Source organism: Macaca nemestrina, chromosome 10, assembly GCF_043159975.1.
Source record: "Macaca nemestrina isolate mMacNem1 chromosome 10, mMacNem.hap1, whole genome shotgun sequence".
In the NCBI taxonomy this organism is placed as follows: Eukaryota; Metazoa; Chordata; class Mammalia; order Primates; family Cercopithecidae; genus Macaca; species Macaca nemestrina.
Window position 1 is genome coordinate 75,684,665 of NC_092134.1, and position 20,714 is coordinate 75,705,378.

Sequence of the window (20,714 nt, forward strand, 5' to 3'; positions counted from 1 at the left end):
GTATTCTGAACAATATCTGTTCAGAGGGCACCTGAAAGGTGCACCAGCTCTGAAGAGGGCTGCCCCAGGCCAGCCTGCTCGCTGTGAGCACTAGGTACCAGAGTAGAACATAGAGTAGGGGTTCCTCCCCTGGCCCCATCAGGGGGTGCTCCAGAGGGAAGGGGTGGGAGACCTCGGAAAGATTTCCCAGCTGGCTGCAGAGGTCCCTGGTGTCCACAAAATCAGTGTCAGCTGATGCAGGCATTTATCCACCTCCGTGCCATCAAAGGGACCACCAAGGCCACAGTGGCCTGAAGCCAGTGCTGCCTCGTGAGCTGCAGTGCCGCTAGGCTCAGCACATAGCCAATCCTACCATTTCTCGAGGGCAGCTGAAAGTGTTTGCTCAGGTAGAGGGGCTGGACAGGGTAGGGTTGGGTCAGCAGCCAGTGCAGGTTGGGCATAGCCATATGTTGTTATCTACTTTGAGGAGTTAGTTGGTAGCACCAGCATCTTTGGGTAGAATTGCTTCTGACCTTTGGTGCCCACCAGCCCCAAGATGTTCAGGTGCAAGTGTGCCACTGAACTGAGGACACAGCACCAGACCTGAATGCAGTTCACATGGAGGCTGCAGCTCTGCAGGGCCTTAGTCTGTGACCACCCAGCACAGCGGCGTGACCCAGGAAAGGTGAATTCAGCAGTGCAGGTGCAGTGACAAGTACAGAGGCAGGTGTGTGGTCTGGGCAAAGCGAGGAGATGGGGAGGTCACAAAGAAAATTGGACTGGAGGACCTGGCCATTCCCCCTTCACCTCCAAGACCCTGGACTCTTATTTCAGCTCCACTCCTTCCTCGTGGTCAAAGTTTGCTCCCTTCTTCAGCAGTTTGGGAGTGTGAGAGAATATGGGGAGGAAATAAGTACCCTGGAGAGAATGAAATTGCCTGCAAAGAGCAAGTGGGAAGTTCCTTTCATTTCCAGCCAGTGAAAAATGGTCAAGGTGTCAGCAAACCTCACAACAAATCCTAACACCAAATAATCCACTTGCCTCTTCTCTTAATGGGGAGTATCTTCGGTCTTGTGGGGGAGATGTAAAAGGCGGTAGTGGATGGAATGACAAAATATCAAGTCCTCCAGGTTATGACAAAATAGGAGCCCAGAAAGGGACTCCCTGGGTGGGTGAAGGAGAGCTGCTGCCCCTTTGTGCCCATGCCCCCTTCACAGCTCGCCCTGGGCTGCCTTGCTTGGATGCCCTATTGCCATCCGCCAGCCTTCCCTGCAGCCCTGCTGGCTGCCATCTGCCACACCCTGCTCCCCTCCTTTTGTTTGTCTTAGCACAGCTGAGGCAGACCGACCTTCACCATGGGAGTGCTGCCAAAAGCCAAAGGAAAGGAAAAAGGAATTTTGATTGAAAGTACAAAATGATTGACAGAGTGAGATTTCCAAAACTCTGCTTTCTGGCGATGCTGAGACTCCATCCCCAGCAAATCAAAGCACAGTCCTCCTGCCCCAGCCCCTTCCCATTCTGAGCTGCTGATCAGCTGTGGGGACTCCTGAGACCCTTGCTTCCAAGTAACCCAGTCTTTTCAGAACTCAGGAGCTAGCTTATAATAGAAAGCTAGTGAGCACTTACTTCGGGCCAGGTTCTGTGCTAAAAGCAAGACATACACTCTATGTCATTAAATCCTCGCAACCATCTTAAAAAGCCAGTACTGTTGTCTACAATTTACCAATGAAGAAACAGCATTTAGAAAGTTAAGTGACTTGTTCAAGGCTCCGCTGGTGGGAGATGAGGGGTGTGGTCTGGGCACAGCATTCTGACTACTGCTGCCCTCAAGGCAGTGTCTAAGCTCTTGCCCAGCTAGAGCATCCCTCCCTCAGGGGGCACAGATGGACCAGGGGAAGCAGGGTTTTCTAAGTCTGCCAATTTACACTTCAAAACAAAACAACGTAAGCATAGCATGCACAGTAAGCACTAGTCCACATTCAGCAAGAGCTTCCTTCAACAGTTGAATCCTTCACTCTCCATTTACAGACATGTGGGAGTTCCCGGCCCTCTATCCTTTTTTTTTTTTTTGAGACAGTCTCACAGTGTCGCCCAGGTTGGAGTGCAGTGGCGTGATCTCAGCTCACCGCAACCTCCGCCTCCAGGGTTCAAGCGATTCTCCTGCCTCAGCCTCCCGTGTAGCTGGGATTATGGGCACCCGCCACCACACTCAGTTAATTTTTTGTATTTTTATTAGAGACAGGGTTTCACCATGTTGGCCAGGCTGGTCTCGAACACCTGGCCTCAAGTGATCCTCCCGCCTCAGCCTCCCAAAGTACTAGGACTACAGGGGTGAGCCACCGTGCCTGGCTCCTCTATCCCTTTTCTTTCCTGTGAGCCCGGGGGGAGCCTTCAGCAGAAAGGCCGTTCACCTCAGAGCAAAATTAGCAGAGCATGGTGGTGCATGCCTTTAATCCCAGTCACTGGGAGGCTGAGGCAGAACTGCTTGAACCTGGGAGGCAGAGGTTGCAGTGAGCTGAGATCGGGCCACTGCACTCCGGCCTGGGCAACAGAGCGAGACTCTTGTCTCAATAAAAGAAAGAAAAAAAAAATCAAGAGTCCTCCACACTGGGAGGAGGCATGTTGGGGGACCCATGCTTGCACTTGGTAGTGAAGAAGAAAGGGAGACACCAGGCCCACATACCCTTGGCACACTAAGAAACTGGCATGTGTGGGCAGCAGCCCTCTCTCTGGGCATGCCCAAAGGTGGAGGTCTTTTTGGGAAATGTTGAAAGGACAGGTGGGTAGGGGTGTGGGTGACAAATGGAATCTGGAGCATGCTGTGGGCGAGACCGCAGCAGAAGGAAGATCCCCGCTGTGGGGAACTCCATGGTGTGCATTTTGGCTTTCAGGGTATAAAGGGGGAAATGATAGGGAAAGACTTGGTGCAAGAGAAGGGAAGGAACAGAAACAGACAGATGAGAAAAAGAAGATGACGGTACTGCAAGTGTTTCTTTCAATCCTTGCCAGGCCAGGCTTCATTTAGCCACTCTGGTCTCTTCCTGCATACCCCAGCCCCTGTTTATAGTACCTGGGGAGTGGGGAGCAAAGAACAGGATCAGAGCATGATCTGAAAAGAACACTGAGCCTCCTCCCTGCTGGAACCCCCACCCCACAAAAAAGGTTGACAGATTGATGGTCCAGTTCTTTATTTAGAAACCTGATTGTTCAAGAACATGGTGGATGCTTCACACCTTTTTCACTGGGATTGTGCTGGAGGTGATGGGCAGCATTCTCCCATTTCCTCAGCAACAGAGGTGAAGGCTCCTCAACTCAGAAGCACAAATTGTAGGGGACAGGGTGGGCAGGGAAAGGGAGAAGGACATCTCAAGGCAATTCAAGAGAAGGGGGTAAAGCAACTCCAAACAGCACTAAGGGCAGGTGGAGGCCTGCTTGCTCAGTGCCTGCTAAGTGTCCTGCCCTCCTTGCTCTCTCTACCCACCTCCACTCAGAAGATCCTACCGAATCTCCAGGTAGGGAGCAGGGAATATCCTATCATTAGAGTACAATAACAAGAAAAGCCACAGAGGAAGAGGAAGAGGATTGAGCGAAAGCTCAGGAGAGCAAACATCACAGGCCGGGTGAGCTCTCAAGGTGGCTGCCAGCTGGGGTGGCAGCATTCACCCAGGGCCCCCACACCCACAGAATTGCCCGAGAGGTCCACAGCTCAGCTCCACTCTGCTGTTTGGCCCTCAGGGGTCCCAGGGTGGGGAGGTGGGGAGGAGGCAGGCCAGTCCAGGAAGACTCTGGATTCTATGAAGGGTCAAGTGCAGTGTTGGTCTCAGAAGTCAAATTCGTCCAGGTCCCCTGTGCCCTCCCCACCTTGAGAGCCCCACACCCGGCGGTAATTGCTCTCCAGCTCTTTCTGCCGCTGGCGTTCCTTCTGGGCCTCTTCAGCTCCCGGCACCTGGTGGGAGAGGGTAGAGGTGGGCTGGAGCTACTCGCTGTTGAGCTCAAGGAAGTCCTGGGCCAGGCAGCTGGGGGAAGGCAGGGAATGAGGACACCCATGTCCTGAGAGGCTCTTCCTGCATGGCAGCACTCTGAATCACTGGAACCCTAGCCTTGTCTTACAGATCAGGAAACGGAAGCTCAGCAACGGCATGGCTGGGGCAGGCCCACACCTCCACTCCAGGCGGGCTGGGGACAGGAGGCCTGGGGGCCAGGACTTGGGGGTAGAAGCCTCTCACCAAGATATTGAAGAAGATCTCCTTGAGGTTTCTTGTGTCCTCATCAGTCAACCAACGTGCACCCTCTTCAGTTCCTTCAGCCCATGGGCGGACAATTTTGATCTCAATTTTCCCTGGAAAGGAGCAGTATGCAGTGAGAGGAGAGGATGGCTGGGAGCCTCAGGGCAGGCCCCCTGCCCCACTGGTCCCAGCCCCTCCACTTCCGGCAGCTTGCCCTTCCGACAGTGCTGGGTCCAGCCGCCCTCCAGGGCCCACCTGCAGCTGTGAGTCCCTCCCTCTCCAGCAGCTCCTTCACCAGCCCCTCGATTTGTTTCAGCTGTGGGTTTTCCCGTTTCATCTCGAGGACAGTCAGATCCTGATTAGGGCCTCCGAGACGGAGCTTGGTGACCCGGACCCGGACTCTGTGCTCAGGATCCTCCTCTTAGAGGGGGAGACACACAGGGAAACACAAAGCAGAGGCATGACTCCAGGGTTAGGGGTGGCAGCTTTGGCAGCTATTCCATCTCAACATGTGTATGAGCCAGGGCTCAAAAAAATGTGTGCCCCCACTCCCAATTCAGCCTATAGAGCTCCCTCCACCAATTGCTGCCTTCCGTCTTCCCACCCTACCCAATAATTCCGCCCATCACCTATAGGAAAACAAATGTTTTCTGAAGCCAAAAGCAGGCCACCTGCACCAACAAAGTTTTGTCTGAAGAAGCAGGTTGGAAAAGTGTGGTCTCCTCCTCCATATGTTAGGACTTTAAAGACATTTCAATGTTTATAGGGAGAATGGGATGGAGGGTTTGAAACTGGAACATTTCATTTGGAACATCTGATGTCCACACCCATAGGACCCTATGAAATGGACACAAGGGGATGCAAGAAGAAGATATAATTTAAAGTCTATCCAGGCTATTGGCTCATGTGCGGCTGGGCTCTCCTATTCATGCCCTGACAGCTGGGGACTCTCTTGGTGCAAAGTCCTAAATGTTGACAGGTTGCATCCTTCATAGATGTGTGGTTTTCACATATAGACTCGCAAGCATTCAATTACTACCTACTGATCATCCATTGTGTGCCAGGCAGAGTGCTAGGTACTGGGTGTACCGGAGCAAACCAGAAAACAGGCAGACATGCTCTAAAAGCTGCTTCCCAGAGGGATGAATAGGAGGTAAGCACGCAAAGGGATGATGGTGATGGGAAGCAGGCGCAAGTGAGGACAGTGTTCCAGAAAGCGGGGAGAGAATGAGCACCCTCAGAAGGGAAGGAACAGGGTCCCCTCTGGGAATAGGACCAGCTGAGGGATGAAAACAACGGACTGGGCTACTCCTTCTTGTCTGACTGCTCTCACCTGTAGGTTGGGGTGATGGAGGAGGTTTTTTGGGGACAACCCTCTTTTTCTTGTGCTTCTTCACCAGCTCTGGACTCTGTTTTTTCTCCAGTCTTTTGATGAGTTTGTTGAGAGTGGATGTCAGAGCCAGCATTGCCCGATCCCGCTCTGACTCCTTCTTCAGTCCATCTGGGTCCAGCTCCTTCTCGGTCTGGAATACCCAAGAGAAGAGAGTGAGTCAAGGGTCTGGGGCGTGGAGGCAGCCAGCGGGCTGGGCTGTGTAGGAGAGTCTGATATTTTGAAATGGAGTTTTGCTCATCACCCAGGCTGGAGTACAGTGGTGCCATCTCGGCTCACTACAACCTCCGCCTCCCGGGTTCAAGAGATTCTCTTGCCTCAGCCTTCCAAGGAGCTGGGATTACAGGTGCCCATTGCCATGCCTGGCTAAGTTTTTTGCATTTTTAGTAGAGAGGGTTTCACCATGTTGGCCAGGCTGGTCTTGAACTCCTGACCTCAGGTGATCTGCTCACCTCGGCCTCCCAAAGTGCTGGGATTACAGCGTGAGCCACTGTGCCTGGCCAGAGAGTCTGATATTTAAGTCTTGTGCCTCTCTCTGGTCCCCCTTCCCCAATAGCCCCGATTAATTAGGGAAACAGCTATCATTTCCAAGTGCCCCGTCCTTGCCCTGTGCTGTGCTCTCTGTTTCTTTTAGTCCCTCAGCCTGTCCTGCTTCACGGGACCAGGCGGCTGTGGAATTAACAGGAGGAGGAGCTGGGCTTGCCTCCTGGATGATGTTCTCCAGTTCCCTCTCCATGCCAGCCTTCACCTCCGAACGGAGCCGGTCTCGGTCTGACGGAAGCAGGATCCCTTCCAGTTCCTTCTCAAATTCTCCCAGTAACTGCTGTTCATCTTCATCTTCATCCTCATCCTCATCCTCATCCTCCTCTTCTTCCATTTCTCTCTGCCGTTCTGGATCACCCCTTTCCTTCTCCTCTGGTTCCCTCTGAGGGACTTCTGCAGCATCATCCACAGGCTGCTCTTGGCCTATATTTGGCTTCCCCTGGGTGGGTAGGGAGTGGGGAGAAAGAGGTAGACAGTTGGAGTTTCAACAGAGACACATGGTGGGGGGCAGACAAATAGTAGCAGGTGTGTGGTACTGGGGGACCCAGGAGTTGAGTCCCAGGTCAGCGTAGGTTTTCAAATGCTCGCAGTTGGGAGGTGGGTTCTACCCATTCCCTGAGCATGGCCTATACCTTTTTTGTTCCACCTTTCAGCTCCTCTATGAATCGAATCAAATCTGCAGGGCTTCGAATGACTTTGACCTGCACGTTGTTCTGAAAATCTGAGATGAAAGAGTAATAATCATGAACCAGTTCTGTTGTGTTTAAATTTTTTTTTTTTTTTTTTGAGACGGAGTCTTGCACTGTCACCCAAGCTAGAGTGCAGTGGTGCAATCTCTGCTCGCTGCAACCTCTGCCACCCGGGTTCAAGAGATTCTCCTGCCTCAGCCTCCCAAGTAGCTGGGATTACAGGCGCCTGCCACCACGCCCAGCTAATTTTTGTATTTTTAGTGGAGATGGGGTTTCACTATGTTGGCCAGGTTTGTCTCAAACTCTTGACCTCAGGTGATCCACCTGCCTCAGCCTCCCAAAGTGCTGGGATTACAGGCATGAGCCATCGCACCCGGCTCTTTTTCAACATGGAGTGTTACTATGTTGCCCAAGCTGATCTTGAATTCCTGGGCTCAAGCAATCTTTCTGCATCAGCCTTCCAAGTAACTACGATTACAGGTGTGCGCTACTGCACTCCTAAGTGCTCTTTGGATTCCTAAGGACAGGTAATGAGAGACCAAGGAAGGACACGGTCCCTGCCTCTAGGGTTTACCTGTTAAATAGTGAGACAAGGGCAAACATTCGTCTGCAGAGAGCACTGTTCTAAGGTGGACACTCCGGTAGGAGAGATGGATGCCAACAAGCTGCTAAGTCCCCACTCTTCCATGCACTTCTGAGGCCTTTCTGGCAGTCACTCCAGCTTTTAGGACTACAGAGGAGATCCTGGGGCTAAGGACTTATCTTCCCTGGAACCCTTCTCCTCTTTCCACAAATATTAACCATTTAGTTTATTCAGTTCCAGGCCTTCTACTATGAATTATGGATGCATTCTCATTTAATCCCGTGCAACTCTCTAGGGTAGGGGTTATTACCCTCATTTTATGGGTAAGAAAATTGAGGTTAAGTGAATTACAAAGTCACCAAGTGGTGGAGCTACTGTGTTCTGCCACCTTGCTAAAATAGCAGTGCTGTCTACAAAGAGTATTAACTCCTGTAAAAATGAATTTGCTGCTGGCCTGGCTACTCAATCTCCCTCCCAGTGCTTAGCTCTCCCTTCCATCTCTATCCCTGCCAATCCTAAAATATATATGGTAAAGGAGACATGGAAGGTTCACTCACCATTGGGAGCACCTGGAGCTGAATCTGTTGCCTCAGGGCTTGGGTCCTGCTCCTGACAAGGAGAAAAGGAAAGAGTCAAGTATGAAAGCCTGTTCATGCCCTCCATACTATGAAGGCAAAGGTTCTGGGGATATCCTTGCATCCCTAGGTAGATGTAGGTCACCTCACAATGACCCCAGCTACAGTGACCCTCCCCATTCCCATCCCGCTCCTCTGAGGCAGCTGGTCTCACCTCAGCCTGCATCTCCTCCCCTCCTGGGGCCTGGTCCTCTGGTTCATTAAGCATCTTCCAGAAATCTGAGTCCTTACTGTCATCCTTGGTCGGGCTCCCACCTAGGGTACAGAGAACAGGGAGACATTGATCTGACAGGAGGGGTGAGACAGAAAGGAGCAAATAGGATGGGGTCCCTTCCCCTCCTCTATCACCAAGGGATGAGGGCCCATGGTACTCTCCCACTCCACCCCACCAGTCAGTCAGGACAGTAAGATCAGGGGAAGGGAAAAAATGGAAGCGAGTTTCATGGAACAGGTGAAACAAGGTCCTACCTGCCATCTTTTGGGGTGCCACCCCAGACTTGGTCTCACTCCACACTTGGGGGCCCAAATCTTGCAGCTCCTCTATGATTTTATCTCCATACTGCTTTGAGTCTACTGAGAAACAGCATGCAAGCAGGCCAGGAACGCATTCCTCTGGCTATTCAATACTTGATCTTTTGCCACCCCCTACCCCCGTATCTTCTCCTCCTTCTCTAATTACTCACCTGCTTGCCTCTGAACGTAGGCCATGTACTCCTCAGGCTGCAGGGAAGGGTGACAGAGGATGGCCTGGGGTGCAGCACTGGGTGGGGGCCGGAGGAGAGGGTGGGGGCAGAGCCGAGGAGTGCGAATGGTCAGCACATAAGAGCAGGACAAGGGCTCGTCCACGCGATCGATGTAGTCCCCAGAAATACCTGCACCCTCGTCACAGAGGAACTGCCAGGACAGAAAGGGTGAATACACTTAATCACCAACAATAACTTGCTTTAGTTCTTAGAGCAGGTGTCTTTACTAAGCACTGATTATCTGTCAAGCATTGTGCATACACTGTGCATATGGCACTTTACATAAATTTGCTCACTTAATTATCACAAAGACCCAGTGAAGGGGTATTGGTATCTCAACTTCGTGCCTCAAGAAACAGGTGTGATGCAGTTAAGGCACTTGTTCAGGTTGACCAGCTTTTAAGTGGTAAAAACAGGAACTGAACTCAGGCAGTTTAACTGTAGGTAACCAATTTGTGTTTCATATTCTTATTTTGTACAAATATTGTGTGTGTGTATATATATATACTTATATTTGCTTTATATATGTATTATTATTATTATTATTGAGATGGATTCTCGCTCTGTCACCCAGGCTGGAGTGCAATGGCATGATCTCGGCTCACTGCAACCTCCGCTCCTGGATTCAAGCGATTCTCCAGCCTCAGTCTCTCAAGTAGCTGGGATTACAGGCACCTGCCATTATGCCTGGCTAATTTTTGTATTTTTGTAGAGATGGGGTTTCACTGTGTTGGCCCAGCTGGTCTTGAACTCCTGACCTCAGGTGATCCACCCGCCTTAGCCTCCCAAAGTGCTGGGATTACAGACATGAGCCATGAGGCCTGGCCTGTATTATTTTTTAAAGTGTATATATATTTGTGTATAAATATGTATTTTTCATATATGTGTATATGGTTAAAAACTTCAAACAATTCTAAGATTCTTATATCATTCAGAAAGAGGGTAAAGATATTGATTGGCCTTTGATAAATTAAGCATGCAATATTCTAATTTCTAAAATAACTATTAAAAGACAGCCTGGTGGTTCACAACTGTAATCCCAACACTTTGGGAGGCCAAGGCAGGAGGATGGCTTGATGCCAAAAATTCAAGACCAGCCTTGGCAACATAGTGAGACTTATCTCCACAAAAAATTTTTAAAAATTAGCCATGTGTGGTGGTGTGCACCTGTAGTCTCAGTTATTTGGGAGACTGAGACTTAAGGGATCTTCCGTTAAGAAGATCAAAGTTGGCCGGGCGCGGTGGCTCAAGCCTGTAATCCCAGCACTTTGGGAGGCCGAGACGGGCGGATCACGAGGTCAGGAGATCGAGACCATCCTGGCTAACACGGTGAAACCCCGTCTCTATTAAGAAATACAAAAAAAACTAGCCGGGCGAGGTGGCGGGCGCCTGTAGTCCCAGCTACTTGGGAGGCTGAGGCAGGAGAATGGCGTGAACCCGGGAGGCAGAGCTTGCAGTGAGCTGAGATCCGGCCACTGCACTCCAGCCTGGGTGACAGAGCGAGACTCCGTCTCAAAAAAAAAAAAAAAAAAAAAAAAAAAAAGAAGATCAAAGTTACAGTGAGCCAAGATCATGTCACTGCACTCCAACCTGTGTGGAAAGCAAGACCTTGTCTCAAAAACAAACAAAAAGTGGGAGAGGTCCTACTTCTGAAATGGCAGCATGAGGGACTTCGCACACTCCACAGGGAAACTCCATAACTGATGAAAATTTAAAAACACAAAGCATGGCCAGGAGCAGTGGCTCACACCTGTAATCCCAGCACTTTGGGAGGCCGAGGCAGGCAGATCACCTGAGGTGAGGAATTTGAGACCAGCCTGACCAACGTGGAGAAACCCCATCTCTACTAAAAATACAAAATTAGCCGGCCTCGTGGCACATGCCTGTAATCCCAGCTACTTGGGAGGCTGAGGCAGGAGAACCGCTTGAACCTGGGAGGCGGAGGTTGTGGTGAGCTGAGATCGTGCCATTGCACTCCAGCCTGGGCAACAAGAGCAAAACTCTGTCTCAATACAAACAAACAAAAAAACACACAGCATTTAAACTCTTTGGAAATTTTCCTAAGGACATATAACAAATGAGGAAATGTTTACTCAAGAAAATCTACTAAATCTTTTTTTTTTTCAGACAGGGTCTCACTGTGCCACCCAGGCTGGAGTGCAGTGGCACGATCACAGCTCACTGAATCCTCAACCTCCTAGGTTCAAGCAATCTTCCCACTTCAACCTCCCAAGGTAGGACTACAGGTGTGTGCCACCATATCCAACTAATTTTTAAAAATTTTTTGTAGAGACAGGGTCCCACTGTGTTGTCCAGGCTTTCTCAAACTCCTGGGCTCAAGCAATCCTCCCACCCAAAGTGCTGGAATTACAGGTGTTAGCCACCATGCCCAGCTACTAAATCTTGAATAGTGAGAATTTGCAGCACTTGAGCCATGACCTGCTCCCTCCACAAAAGCCATGGGGTGGAGGGCAGGAATTTCTATCTGGAGTTACTACAACCCCACCCAATAGCTCAGTTTGACAAAAGCTCCACTCCAGCAGGTGAGTGTAGTTTAAAAAAAAGGTGGGGTGGGGCGGTGGAAGGGGGGAGGGACTTCCTATTCTCTTAATATCCAGTCATGAGATATGGTATATGGTGTTTTACCAGGAGGGCCACGAGCTCCAAGGTACAGCAACTAAATTCCTAAAAAAGATCAAGGGCTCCCTTCCTCCACCCAGCCCCACCCACAGGGCAGAGGCTTTACTTCAAGTGCAGTGGGACAAGAGTATCAGGGCCCTGATTGCCCTCACTGAAGCTTGCTCAGAGAGTGGAGGGTTCACAAAAGGAGATGCAAACTAAGAGAGTAGAGGCTGTCATCCCTGCCTAGCTCCCTGCTCATAAAACAGGAATGTCCTTCCAAGGGAAGCAAGCCATTGTTCCTGACCCCAACTCCAGAGCAGGGCCTGGGAGATTTTGCCCAGCAGGAGAGGCAGTCCATAAGAACACACAGCTCTAACATTCTCCAAAGGACCTGACTTAATATGAAACAGAGTATGGGGAAATTCAAGCTTACAGGCACTTCAAAAATGTAGAGATTTTGGCAGGAGGCAATTAAAAGGAGGCTGATTGCTCCGTGATAGCAACAGGCTAAACTTTGGGACAGCTAGTTTAACAGAGAGAACCAGGGAAAGGGCAACTGAGAGCCGTCCTGGAGTCATAACAAACCTACATATTGCCCTCAAAAACTAGCCTGACAAAGGGGCCCACAATTAACTGGACCAAACTATGGAACAACTTATGCCCCACATGTCGAAAACAATAAAGCAATTAGTTGGCAATGAGTGGAGCCTAACAGCTGGGGGTGATACCAGCAGAGGCAGATGGCTTAACAAATTCATGAAAGAAACAGTCAGAAAGAGCCTGTTGAAACCACTGTCATCTAGTGTGGCTGTGTGCAGGGCCAAGATTGCCCTCTGAGAAGACACTAGAGGCTTCATGTTGTGAGGGAAAGAGACTCCACTCAAGTAGTTCAGCCAAGTCACTGAACAAACAAAAGCCATGGGGTGGAGGGCAAGAATTTCTATCTGGAGTTACTGCAACATACTATCTAAAATGGTTTTCAACAATTACAAAACATGCAGAAACAGTAAAGTATGAAACATATATAGGAAAAATATGCAGGCAACAGAAACCACCCATGAGAGGGCCCAGATGTTGGATCTCACAAAGACTTAAAAGTAGCCATTACATTAATAAATACGTTCAAAGAATTAAGAATTTAAGTCATACAAGGTGTGTTCTCTGACCACAATGGAATAAAATTAGAAATGAATAAGGAAAAAAATTTGGAAGTTCAGAAATATGTAGAAATTAAACAATAATCTCATAAGTAACCAATGAGTTAAAGGAAAAAAAATCAAAAGAAAACTATACAATACCTCAAAAATGAATGAAACTGAAGACACGACATATCCAAACTTACAGGATGCAGCTGAAGTAGTGCTTAGAGGGAAATTCATAGCTATAAGCATCAATTTTTTAAAAACAAAATCTTGACTCCATAATCTACCCTTCTACCTTAAGAAACTAGAAAAAGAAGAACACACTAAACCAAGAGCCAGCAGAGGGAAAAAATAGAACAAAAATAAATGAAATAGAGAACAGGAATACCATCCTATGTGTCCAAAGACAGGGAACCACAGATACACCTTTGTAGGGAGTTTATATATGTTTTTAAGTTTCTGTAATAAAAGGTTTCAAAAAAGACAATCTTTAAATATCCATAACTTGCAACTGGCAATTATGCTTTTTTTTTGCTTACTTTCTTTTCTTTTTTTATAGATGCAGGGTCTTGCTGTATTGCCCAAGCTGGTCTCATACTCCTGGGCTCAAGTGATCTTCTCTCCTCAGTCTCCCAAAGTGCTGGGATTATTGGCATTAGCCACTGTGCCCAGCCCAATTATATATAAGAGATATTTACACATGCATATATGTACAATGTAATAATCATTTGTGATAACAAAAGAATTAGGGGGGGAACTATTTCAACCAGTAGAATAATGGTGACAAAATGATGGAACACACAATGGAACTTTATGCAGCTATAAAAACTAAAAAGGGCCAGGTGTGGTGGCTCATGCCTGTAATCTCAATACTTTGGGAAGCCAAGGCAGGTGGATCATGAGGTCAAGAGACTGAGACCATCCTGGCCAACATGGTGAAACCCTGTTTCTACTAAAAATACAAAAATTAGCTGGGTGTGGTGGTGTATACCTGTAGTCCCAGCTACTCGGGAGGCTGAGGCAGGAGAATCCCTTGAACCCAGGGGGCGTAGGTTGCAAGGAGCCGAGATCACACCACTCCACCCCAGCCTGGGCAACAGAGCAAGAATCCGTCTCAAAAAAGAAAAAAAAAAAAAAAAAGATGTACTGCCATTGAAAGATCTCTAAGGTTTATTGTCAAGGGAAATAAAAGCAAGGTATAGAACAGTGTGTTTAATTTACTATATATTGTTTATAAATAAAAAGGAAAGGAAATAAGAATCTCCATTCATAATTGTTTATAATCATACAAAAAAAGGCTGGAAGGATACATGCAAAAATAAGACCAGGGATAACCTGTGGAGCTGGAGAAGGGATGGTGGGGAGAGAATGGGAAATAAGCAGATGAGAGACAAGTAAGGGAGGGAAATATTTCTTTTTTTTTTTTTTGAGACAGAGTCTTGCTCTGTCGCCCAGGCTGGAGCATAGTGGCGTGATTTTGGCTCGGCTCACTGCAACCTCTGCCTCCCGGGTTCAAGCGATTCTCCTGCCTCAGCCTCCTGAGTAGCTGGGACTACAGACATGCCCCACCACACCCCGCTAATTTTTGTATTTTTAGTAGAGACGAGGTTTCACCATGTTGGCCAGGCTGGTCTTGAACTCTTGACCTCAGGTGGTCCACCTGCCTCGGCCTCCTAAAGTGCTGGGATTACAGGCATAAGCCACCGTGCCCAGCCGGGAAATATTTCATTACATACCTTTTAAATAGTATTTTCTGGATTTTGTATCATGGGAAAGTATTATCTATTTAATAATTATATAAGGAATTTAAAATAGCCATTAAAAACTTGTGAGAGATATATAGGTAGTTGGAGACAAATTTATGAGATATAAAAGAGGAAAAGCTGAAAAATGAATGAGCTAGGCATTCATTTCAAGAAGTTGAACAAACAGCAAAATAAACCCAGAAAAGTAGAAGGGAGGAAAAGAAAGATTAGAGTAGAAATTAATAGAAAACAAATACAACAGAGAAGCTCAACAGAGCCAAAAGTTGGTTCTTTGAAAAGACTAATAAAACTGACTTACCTCTGATGCAACTGACCAATACCAAATGAGTGACGCAAAAATAACCCATAAGGAATGAAAAGAGGAACCTCATTACAGATGCCACAGAGATTAAAAAGATAGAAGAATATAATGAACTTTATGCCAATAAACCTTAAAAGTCAGATGAAATGAACAAACTCCTGAAAAGAAAACTTAAACTAACCAAAGAAGAAATAGAAAACTTTGAATATTCCTAAAACTACTTCAGAAAATGGATCAGTAGTTAAAAATCTACCCTCAGCCAGGTGTGGGTGGCTCACGCCTGTAATCCCAGCTCTTCAGGAGGTCAAGGCAAGCAGATTGAGGTCAGGAGTTCGCGACCAGCCTGGCCAACATGGTGAAACGCCGTCTCTACTAAAAATACAAAAATTAGCTGGGCATGGTGGCGCACACCTGTAATTCCAGCTACTTGGGAGGCTGACGCACAAGAATCTCTTGAACCTGGGAGACGGAGGTTTCAGTGAGCTAAGATCATGCCACTGCACTCCAGCCTGGGTGACAGAGTAAGACTCTGTCTCAAAAAAAATAATAATAATTAAAAAAAAAAAAAAAGGATAGTCAAGGATAATATATATGACCACATTCGGTCCATTTCAGGAATGCAAAGTTGGTTCAACATTAGAAAACCTATAAATTATTTAATTTCAAAATTAAACATGGCCTTAAAACATATAAATAAAAAATTAACAAAATTGCCAAATCCACCATCACAGTGGGAATATTAACAGAGTTCTTTCAATGATCACGAGTCAACTCAACATAAAGTTGTAGAAAATCTGAACAATACAATGAACATCTTGAACTGCTTAAATGGAGAAAAGACATGCTTTCAAGCACAAACATACAATTTTTAAAAATTCATCAAAAAGAAAGTCTCAACAATCTCCAAAAGAATCATTGACACAATGGCATAAAATTAGAAACCAACAGCAATCATATAAAAACAACAAAGCAAAACACATTTGTTTAGAAATATATTAAGCTAATTCTAAATAAGTTCAGAAGCATGTAGAAACCATAATGAAAATGGAAACATCACATATTAAAATTTGAGGGATGCAACCAAAATAGTACTCAGAGTGAAATGTAGAGCTTTAAGTGTATAATTAAGAGAGAAGACAGATTGAAAATTAGTGAGGTAAGCATTTCGCTGAAGAAGCTGTAAAAATATTTGCAACTTATATCACAGACAAAAGGATAATATCTCTACTGTATACAGTTCTTGTAAATTGACAAGAAAAAGACCAGTAAGCCATTAGGAAAATGAGCAAAGAATTTGGATAGCTGAAAGAAAAGAGTAAAGAAGGGAATAGAGACAACCCTTAAGTGAGTAAAATTAGACATTTTTTTTCTTAAGAGAAATGCAAATTAAAACCACACTAAGAAATCATTCTTTCTCTGATGCCTAGCTGATGATGGCCAAAATCCAAAAGTTTAAAAATATACGGGGTTGGCATGGCTATAGGGAAATCAGCATTCCCATACATTGTTAGAGGGAAAGTAATTTACCTAAGCAGAGTAATTTGGCAGTACATAGCAAAATTACACAAACTTACTTCCAGGAACTTAATTTACATATATTCTATAAGTACAAGATTATTCACTGCAGCACTCGTGTGTTAATAAAAGATTTAAAACAAGCTAAATGTCCATCAACAGGGAACTATTTAGATAAACAATGATACAGCTATATAACAGAATAACAGAAACTATATACAGGAATAAGGATGACTTTTTTTTTTTTTTTTTTGAGGCAGAGTATCACTCTGTTGCTCAGGCTGGAGTGCAATGGTATGACAACAGCTCACTGCAACCTTGACCTCCTGGGCTGAAAAGATCCTCCCTTATCAGCCTCCTGAGCAGCTGGGACCACAGGCACACACTACCACACCTGACTAAATATTTTTTTGTAGAGATGGAATCTCACTACATTGGCCAGGCTGGTCTCAAACTACTGGCCTAAAGTGATCTTCCTGCCTCCACTTCCCAAAGTGCTAGGATTACAGGCATGACACACGACACCTGGCCCAAGTAAGGTTTTAGATATATATATTTATTTGGAAAGAGTGCGAAGATATATGCTTATATGTGCATTTAAAAAAATCTCAGAGTATATAAAGAAATTAACAATGGTTACCTTTCTTTAAGGATGGAAAGAGGCTAATGAGGGACAAGATGTGTTAATCCTTTTCTCTGTATATCTTTTAAGCATTTCTATAGTTGAGTTATGTGGATGTGATGCCTATTCAGAAAATTTAATATAGAATTTTTTATTTAAAAAATTTGAGATGATGTCTTGCTGTGTCACCAAGGCTGGAGCGCAGTGGCGTGTTCATAGCTCACTGTAGCCTTGACCTCCTGGGTTGAAGAGATCCTCCCAACTCAGCCTCCCAAGTAGCTGGGACCACAGCACATACCACCACACCTGGTTTTTTTTTTTTTTTTTTTTTTTCCACAGAGGCAGGGTCTCATTGTGTTACCTAGGCTGGTCTCAAACGCCTAGCCTCAAGTGATCCTTCCACCTTGGCCTCCCAAAATGCTAGGATTATAGGGCATGAGCTACCATGCCTGGCCAGAATTTTTTAATGTTAAACAAAATTCAAGTTGTTAGAAAAAAAGAAATCAGAATAACACAAAGAAAGGAGAAGGAAGGAAATAACAAAGATAAAATAGTGAACGTGTGGCGGGGCACAATGGCTCACGCCTATAATCCCAGCACTTTGGGAGGCCGAGGCAGGTGGATCACCTGAGGTCAGGAGTTCGAGACCAGCCTGATCAACATGGAGAAACCCCGTCTCTACTAAAAATACAAAAATTAGCCAGGCATGGTGGCACATAAAGCACTATGTGCTATCTCGTGATAGTGAGTGAGTTCTCAAGAGATCTGGTTGTAGCACGTCCCCCCTCTCTCTTTTGCTCCTGCTCCTGCCATGTGAGACTCTGGCTCCCCATTTGCCTTTCACGATGATTGAAGCTTCCTAAATCCTCCCCGGAAGTAGAGGCTGCTATGCTTCCTGTATGGCCAGCACAACTGTGAGACAAACCTCTTTTCTTTGTAAATTGCCCAGTCACAGGTATTTCTTTATAACAATGTAAGAATGGACTAATACAATGTTAGTGAAATACTAAATGGACAACAGGATAAACAAAACCAAAAGGTGATTATTGGACTAATAAAGTAGACAAGCCTCTGGCAACATAGATCAAGAAAAAAGAGAAAAGGCAAAGTCAATATTAGGAAAGCAAAAGAGGATATATCTATAAAAAGAGTTTATTAAAAAACCTGTAATTTTATGCTAATACATTTGAAAATTTAGACAAATGAATAATGGCCTATGAAACTATACTTTATTAAAGCTTCATGATGGAGCAAACCTAAAAAGCCTTACAATCTTTAAATAAATTAAATTAAATCAGTAGCAACAACCATCCCCACAATATACCAGTTTTGTAGCATATTGCGGGGATGGGGAGGATTCACTTTATCTAACCTTTTTTTTTTTTTTTTTTGAGATAGAGTCATGCTCTGTCACCCAGGCTGGAGTCCAGTGGCGTAACAGCTCCTAACAGCCTCAACCTCTCCAACTCAAGCAATCCTCCTGCTTCAGGCTCCCAAGTAGCTGGGACTACAGGTGTACACCACCACACCACGCTAATTTAAAACTTTTTTTTGGAGAGACAGGAGTCTCATTATGTTGCTCAGGCTGGGCTCCTAGGCTCAAGCAATCTTCCTGCCTTGGCCTCCCAAAGTGCTGGGATTACAGGCATGAACCACCACACCCGACCCTACCTAACCTTTGAAGAATAATCTCTATCTTAGCAAACTGCTCCACGGAGCAGAAAAAGAGGGAAGCTCCTCAAGACATTTTATGAAGTGAATGTAACTTTATACAAAAACAAAGTAAGTATAAGAACAGAAAATTACAGACCAATCCACTTATGAAAATAGCTATAAAAGTTAATTATACTATCAGGATATTGAATATAGCAATGTATAAAAAATACTTCATGACCATGGATTATCCCAGAAATGAAAGAATAAAAAAAAACTATAAATTTAACATTTTTAATATTAAAAAAACCATATCACTATCTCAATAGACACAGAATAAGCATGTGTTAAAATTCCACACCTGTACATGGTGAAAATATCCAGCAGTCTAGGTACAGAATGGAACTTCACATACCTGATAAAAGGTATCTGCAAAAAGCCGCAGGAAAACATCATGCTAACAGTGAAACTTCAGGAGCATCCCCTTTAAAGTCAGAAACAAGTCAAGGATGCCCATCATTGCCACTTCTGTTGCATTTGAGGTATAAGAAAAATGAAATGTATAAGACTTAGAAAGGAAGAAACCAAAACTGTCTCTCTTGCAAATGACATAATTATCTATACAGAAAATCCACAAGCATTTGTGAACTACTAAAAATGAAAGAGTTCAAAAAAAGTTGCTGAATATAAGATCAATATGTAAAACCAATAATGTGACCATGTGCCAGCAACAATCAGAAAACGGAATTTTTGGCCAGGCACGGTGGCTCATGCCTGTAATCCCAACACTTTAGTAGGCCAAGGGTGGATCACATGAGGCCAGGAGTTTGAGACTAGCCTGGCCAACATGGTGAAACCCCCTCTCTAAAAAAAACACAATAATTAGCCGGGCATGGTGGTGCACACCTGTAATCCCAGCTACTCGGGAGGCTGAAGCAGAGAATCACTTGAACCTGGGAGGCAGAGGTTACAGTGATCCAAGATCGCACCTCAGCCTTGATGACAGAACAAGACCCCATCTCAAATAATAATAACAATAAAGAAAATGAAATTTGTAAAAGATGCTATTTAAAATAGAATCAAAAAACTATAAGGTCCTGTATGTTTGAAATATTTGTATACACAAACAATACAAAAATAAAAACTATAAGGTATCTAAGACTAATCTCACATAAGATGTACAAGAATTTTTAGAGAAAATTAAAACTTTACTAAAGTATAGGACAACAAGCAAATGGAAACAAACATGTTCATAGTGTGTGAAGGCTTCAGATTATAAAGTATCAATTCTCTCCAAATCAGTCTAAAATTAAATTCTAACCAAAATCCCCAAAAGGAGTTTTAATAGAACTTGACCAATGATAGGCCTGACAGTTTTGAAGAATAAAGGCAAGTATATCCTACCATATACCAAGATTTATGAAAAAGCTATAGTAATTAAAACAATGTGGTAATGACATAAGAATAGATAGACTATTGGAACAAAAGAGAAGCCAAGAAGAAAATGCACATATATTTGAGAACTTGGTAAATAACTGAGGAGGCATTACAAATCAGAGAGGAATGTATGGTGTATTCAATAAACAGTGCTGGGGCAACTGTGGAAAATAGGTGTATCTAGGTCCTAATCTTATAACATACATTAAGATAAATTTGTATTGAATTGTAGTCCAAAGTATGAGAAACTCTATTCACACTTTTCTACTTTTTTAGAAACCCCCCCAAAAAATGAATAGTAAATAGGAAAGGATTAAATAAAAAACATAAAATGTACAAGGTATAAAGAAAAAGACTGATAAGTTTGACTATATTGGAATTTAAATTTTTTTAAATTAAAATTCATTTAAGACACTATAAACAAAAAAGACAAAGTATAGATAGACAGAATGTAGGTGACAAAATAATTAAATCTGAAATTTATAAAGAATGCCTTCCTAACTTATTCTGTGAGACTGGCATTGCCATAGTATCAAAGCTAGACAATACTACTACAAAACACTACAAGAAAACAATAGACTAATATCTTTTTTTTTTTTTTTTTTTGAGATGGAGTCTTGCTCTGTCATTTAGGCTGGAGTGCAGTGTGCAATCCTGGCTCGCTGCAACCTCCATCACCCAGGTTCAAGCAATTCCCCTGCCTCAGTTTCCTGAGTAGCTGGGATTACAGGTGGGTGCCACCACATTCAGCTAATTTTTGTATTTTCAGTACAGACGGGGTTTCACCATGTTGGCCAGGCTGGTCTCAAACTCCTGACCTCAGATGATCCACCTGCCTTGGCCTTCCAAAGTGCTGGGATTACAGGTG

At 45.0% G+C, this 20,714-nt stretch overlaps 1 protein-coding gene across 5 annotated transcripts in view; it reads right to left on the minus strand.

Moving 5' to 3' along the window:
* Positions 1–3,150: 3,150 nt before the first annotated feature.
* Positions 3,151–20,714, minus strand: part of LOC105474084 (OS9 endoplasmic reticulum lectin) — a 28,622-nt gene continuing 11,058 nt past the window's right edge. The window contains exons 6-15 of one of the 5 annotated variants that reach the window (XM_011728406.2): positions 8,729–8,939; positions 8,514–8,618; positions 8,200–8,300; positions 7,968–8,019; positions 6,771–6,859; positions 6,299–6,577; positions 5,539–5,728; positions 4,461–4,625; positions 4,206–4,318; positions 3,151–3,925 (exon numbers count right to left, since the gene is read on the minus strand). In XM_011728406.2, coding sequence (XP_011726708.1) covers positions 3,800–3,925; positions 4,206–4,318; positions 4,461–4,625; positions 5,539–5,728; positions 6,299–6,577; positions 6,771–6,859; positions 7,968–8,019; positions 8,200–8,300; positions 8,514–8,618; positions 8,729–8,939 — 1,431 coding nt within the window. In that variant the 3' untranslated portion in view covers positions 3,151–3,799. Of the gene's footprint in view, positions 3,926–4,205; positions 4,319–4,460; positions 4,626–5,538; positions 5,729–6,298; positions 6,578–6,770; positions 6,860–7,967; positions 8,020–8,199; positions 8,619–8,728; positions 8,940–20,714 lie in introns of all 5 variants that reach the window. The other 4 variants (XM_011728407.2, XM_011728404.2, XM_011728409.2 and 1 more) reach the window with 4 other exon arrangements.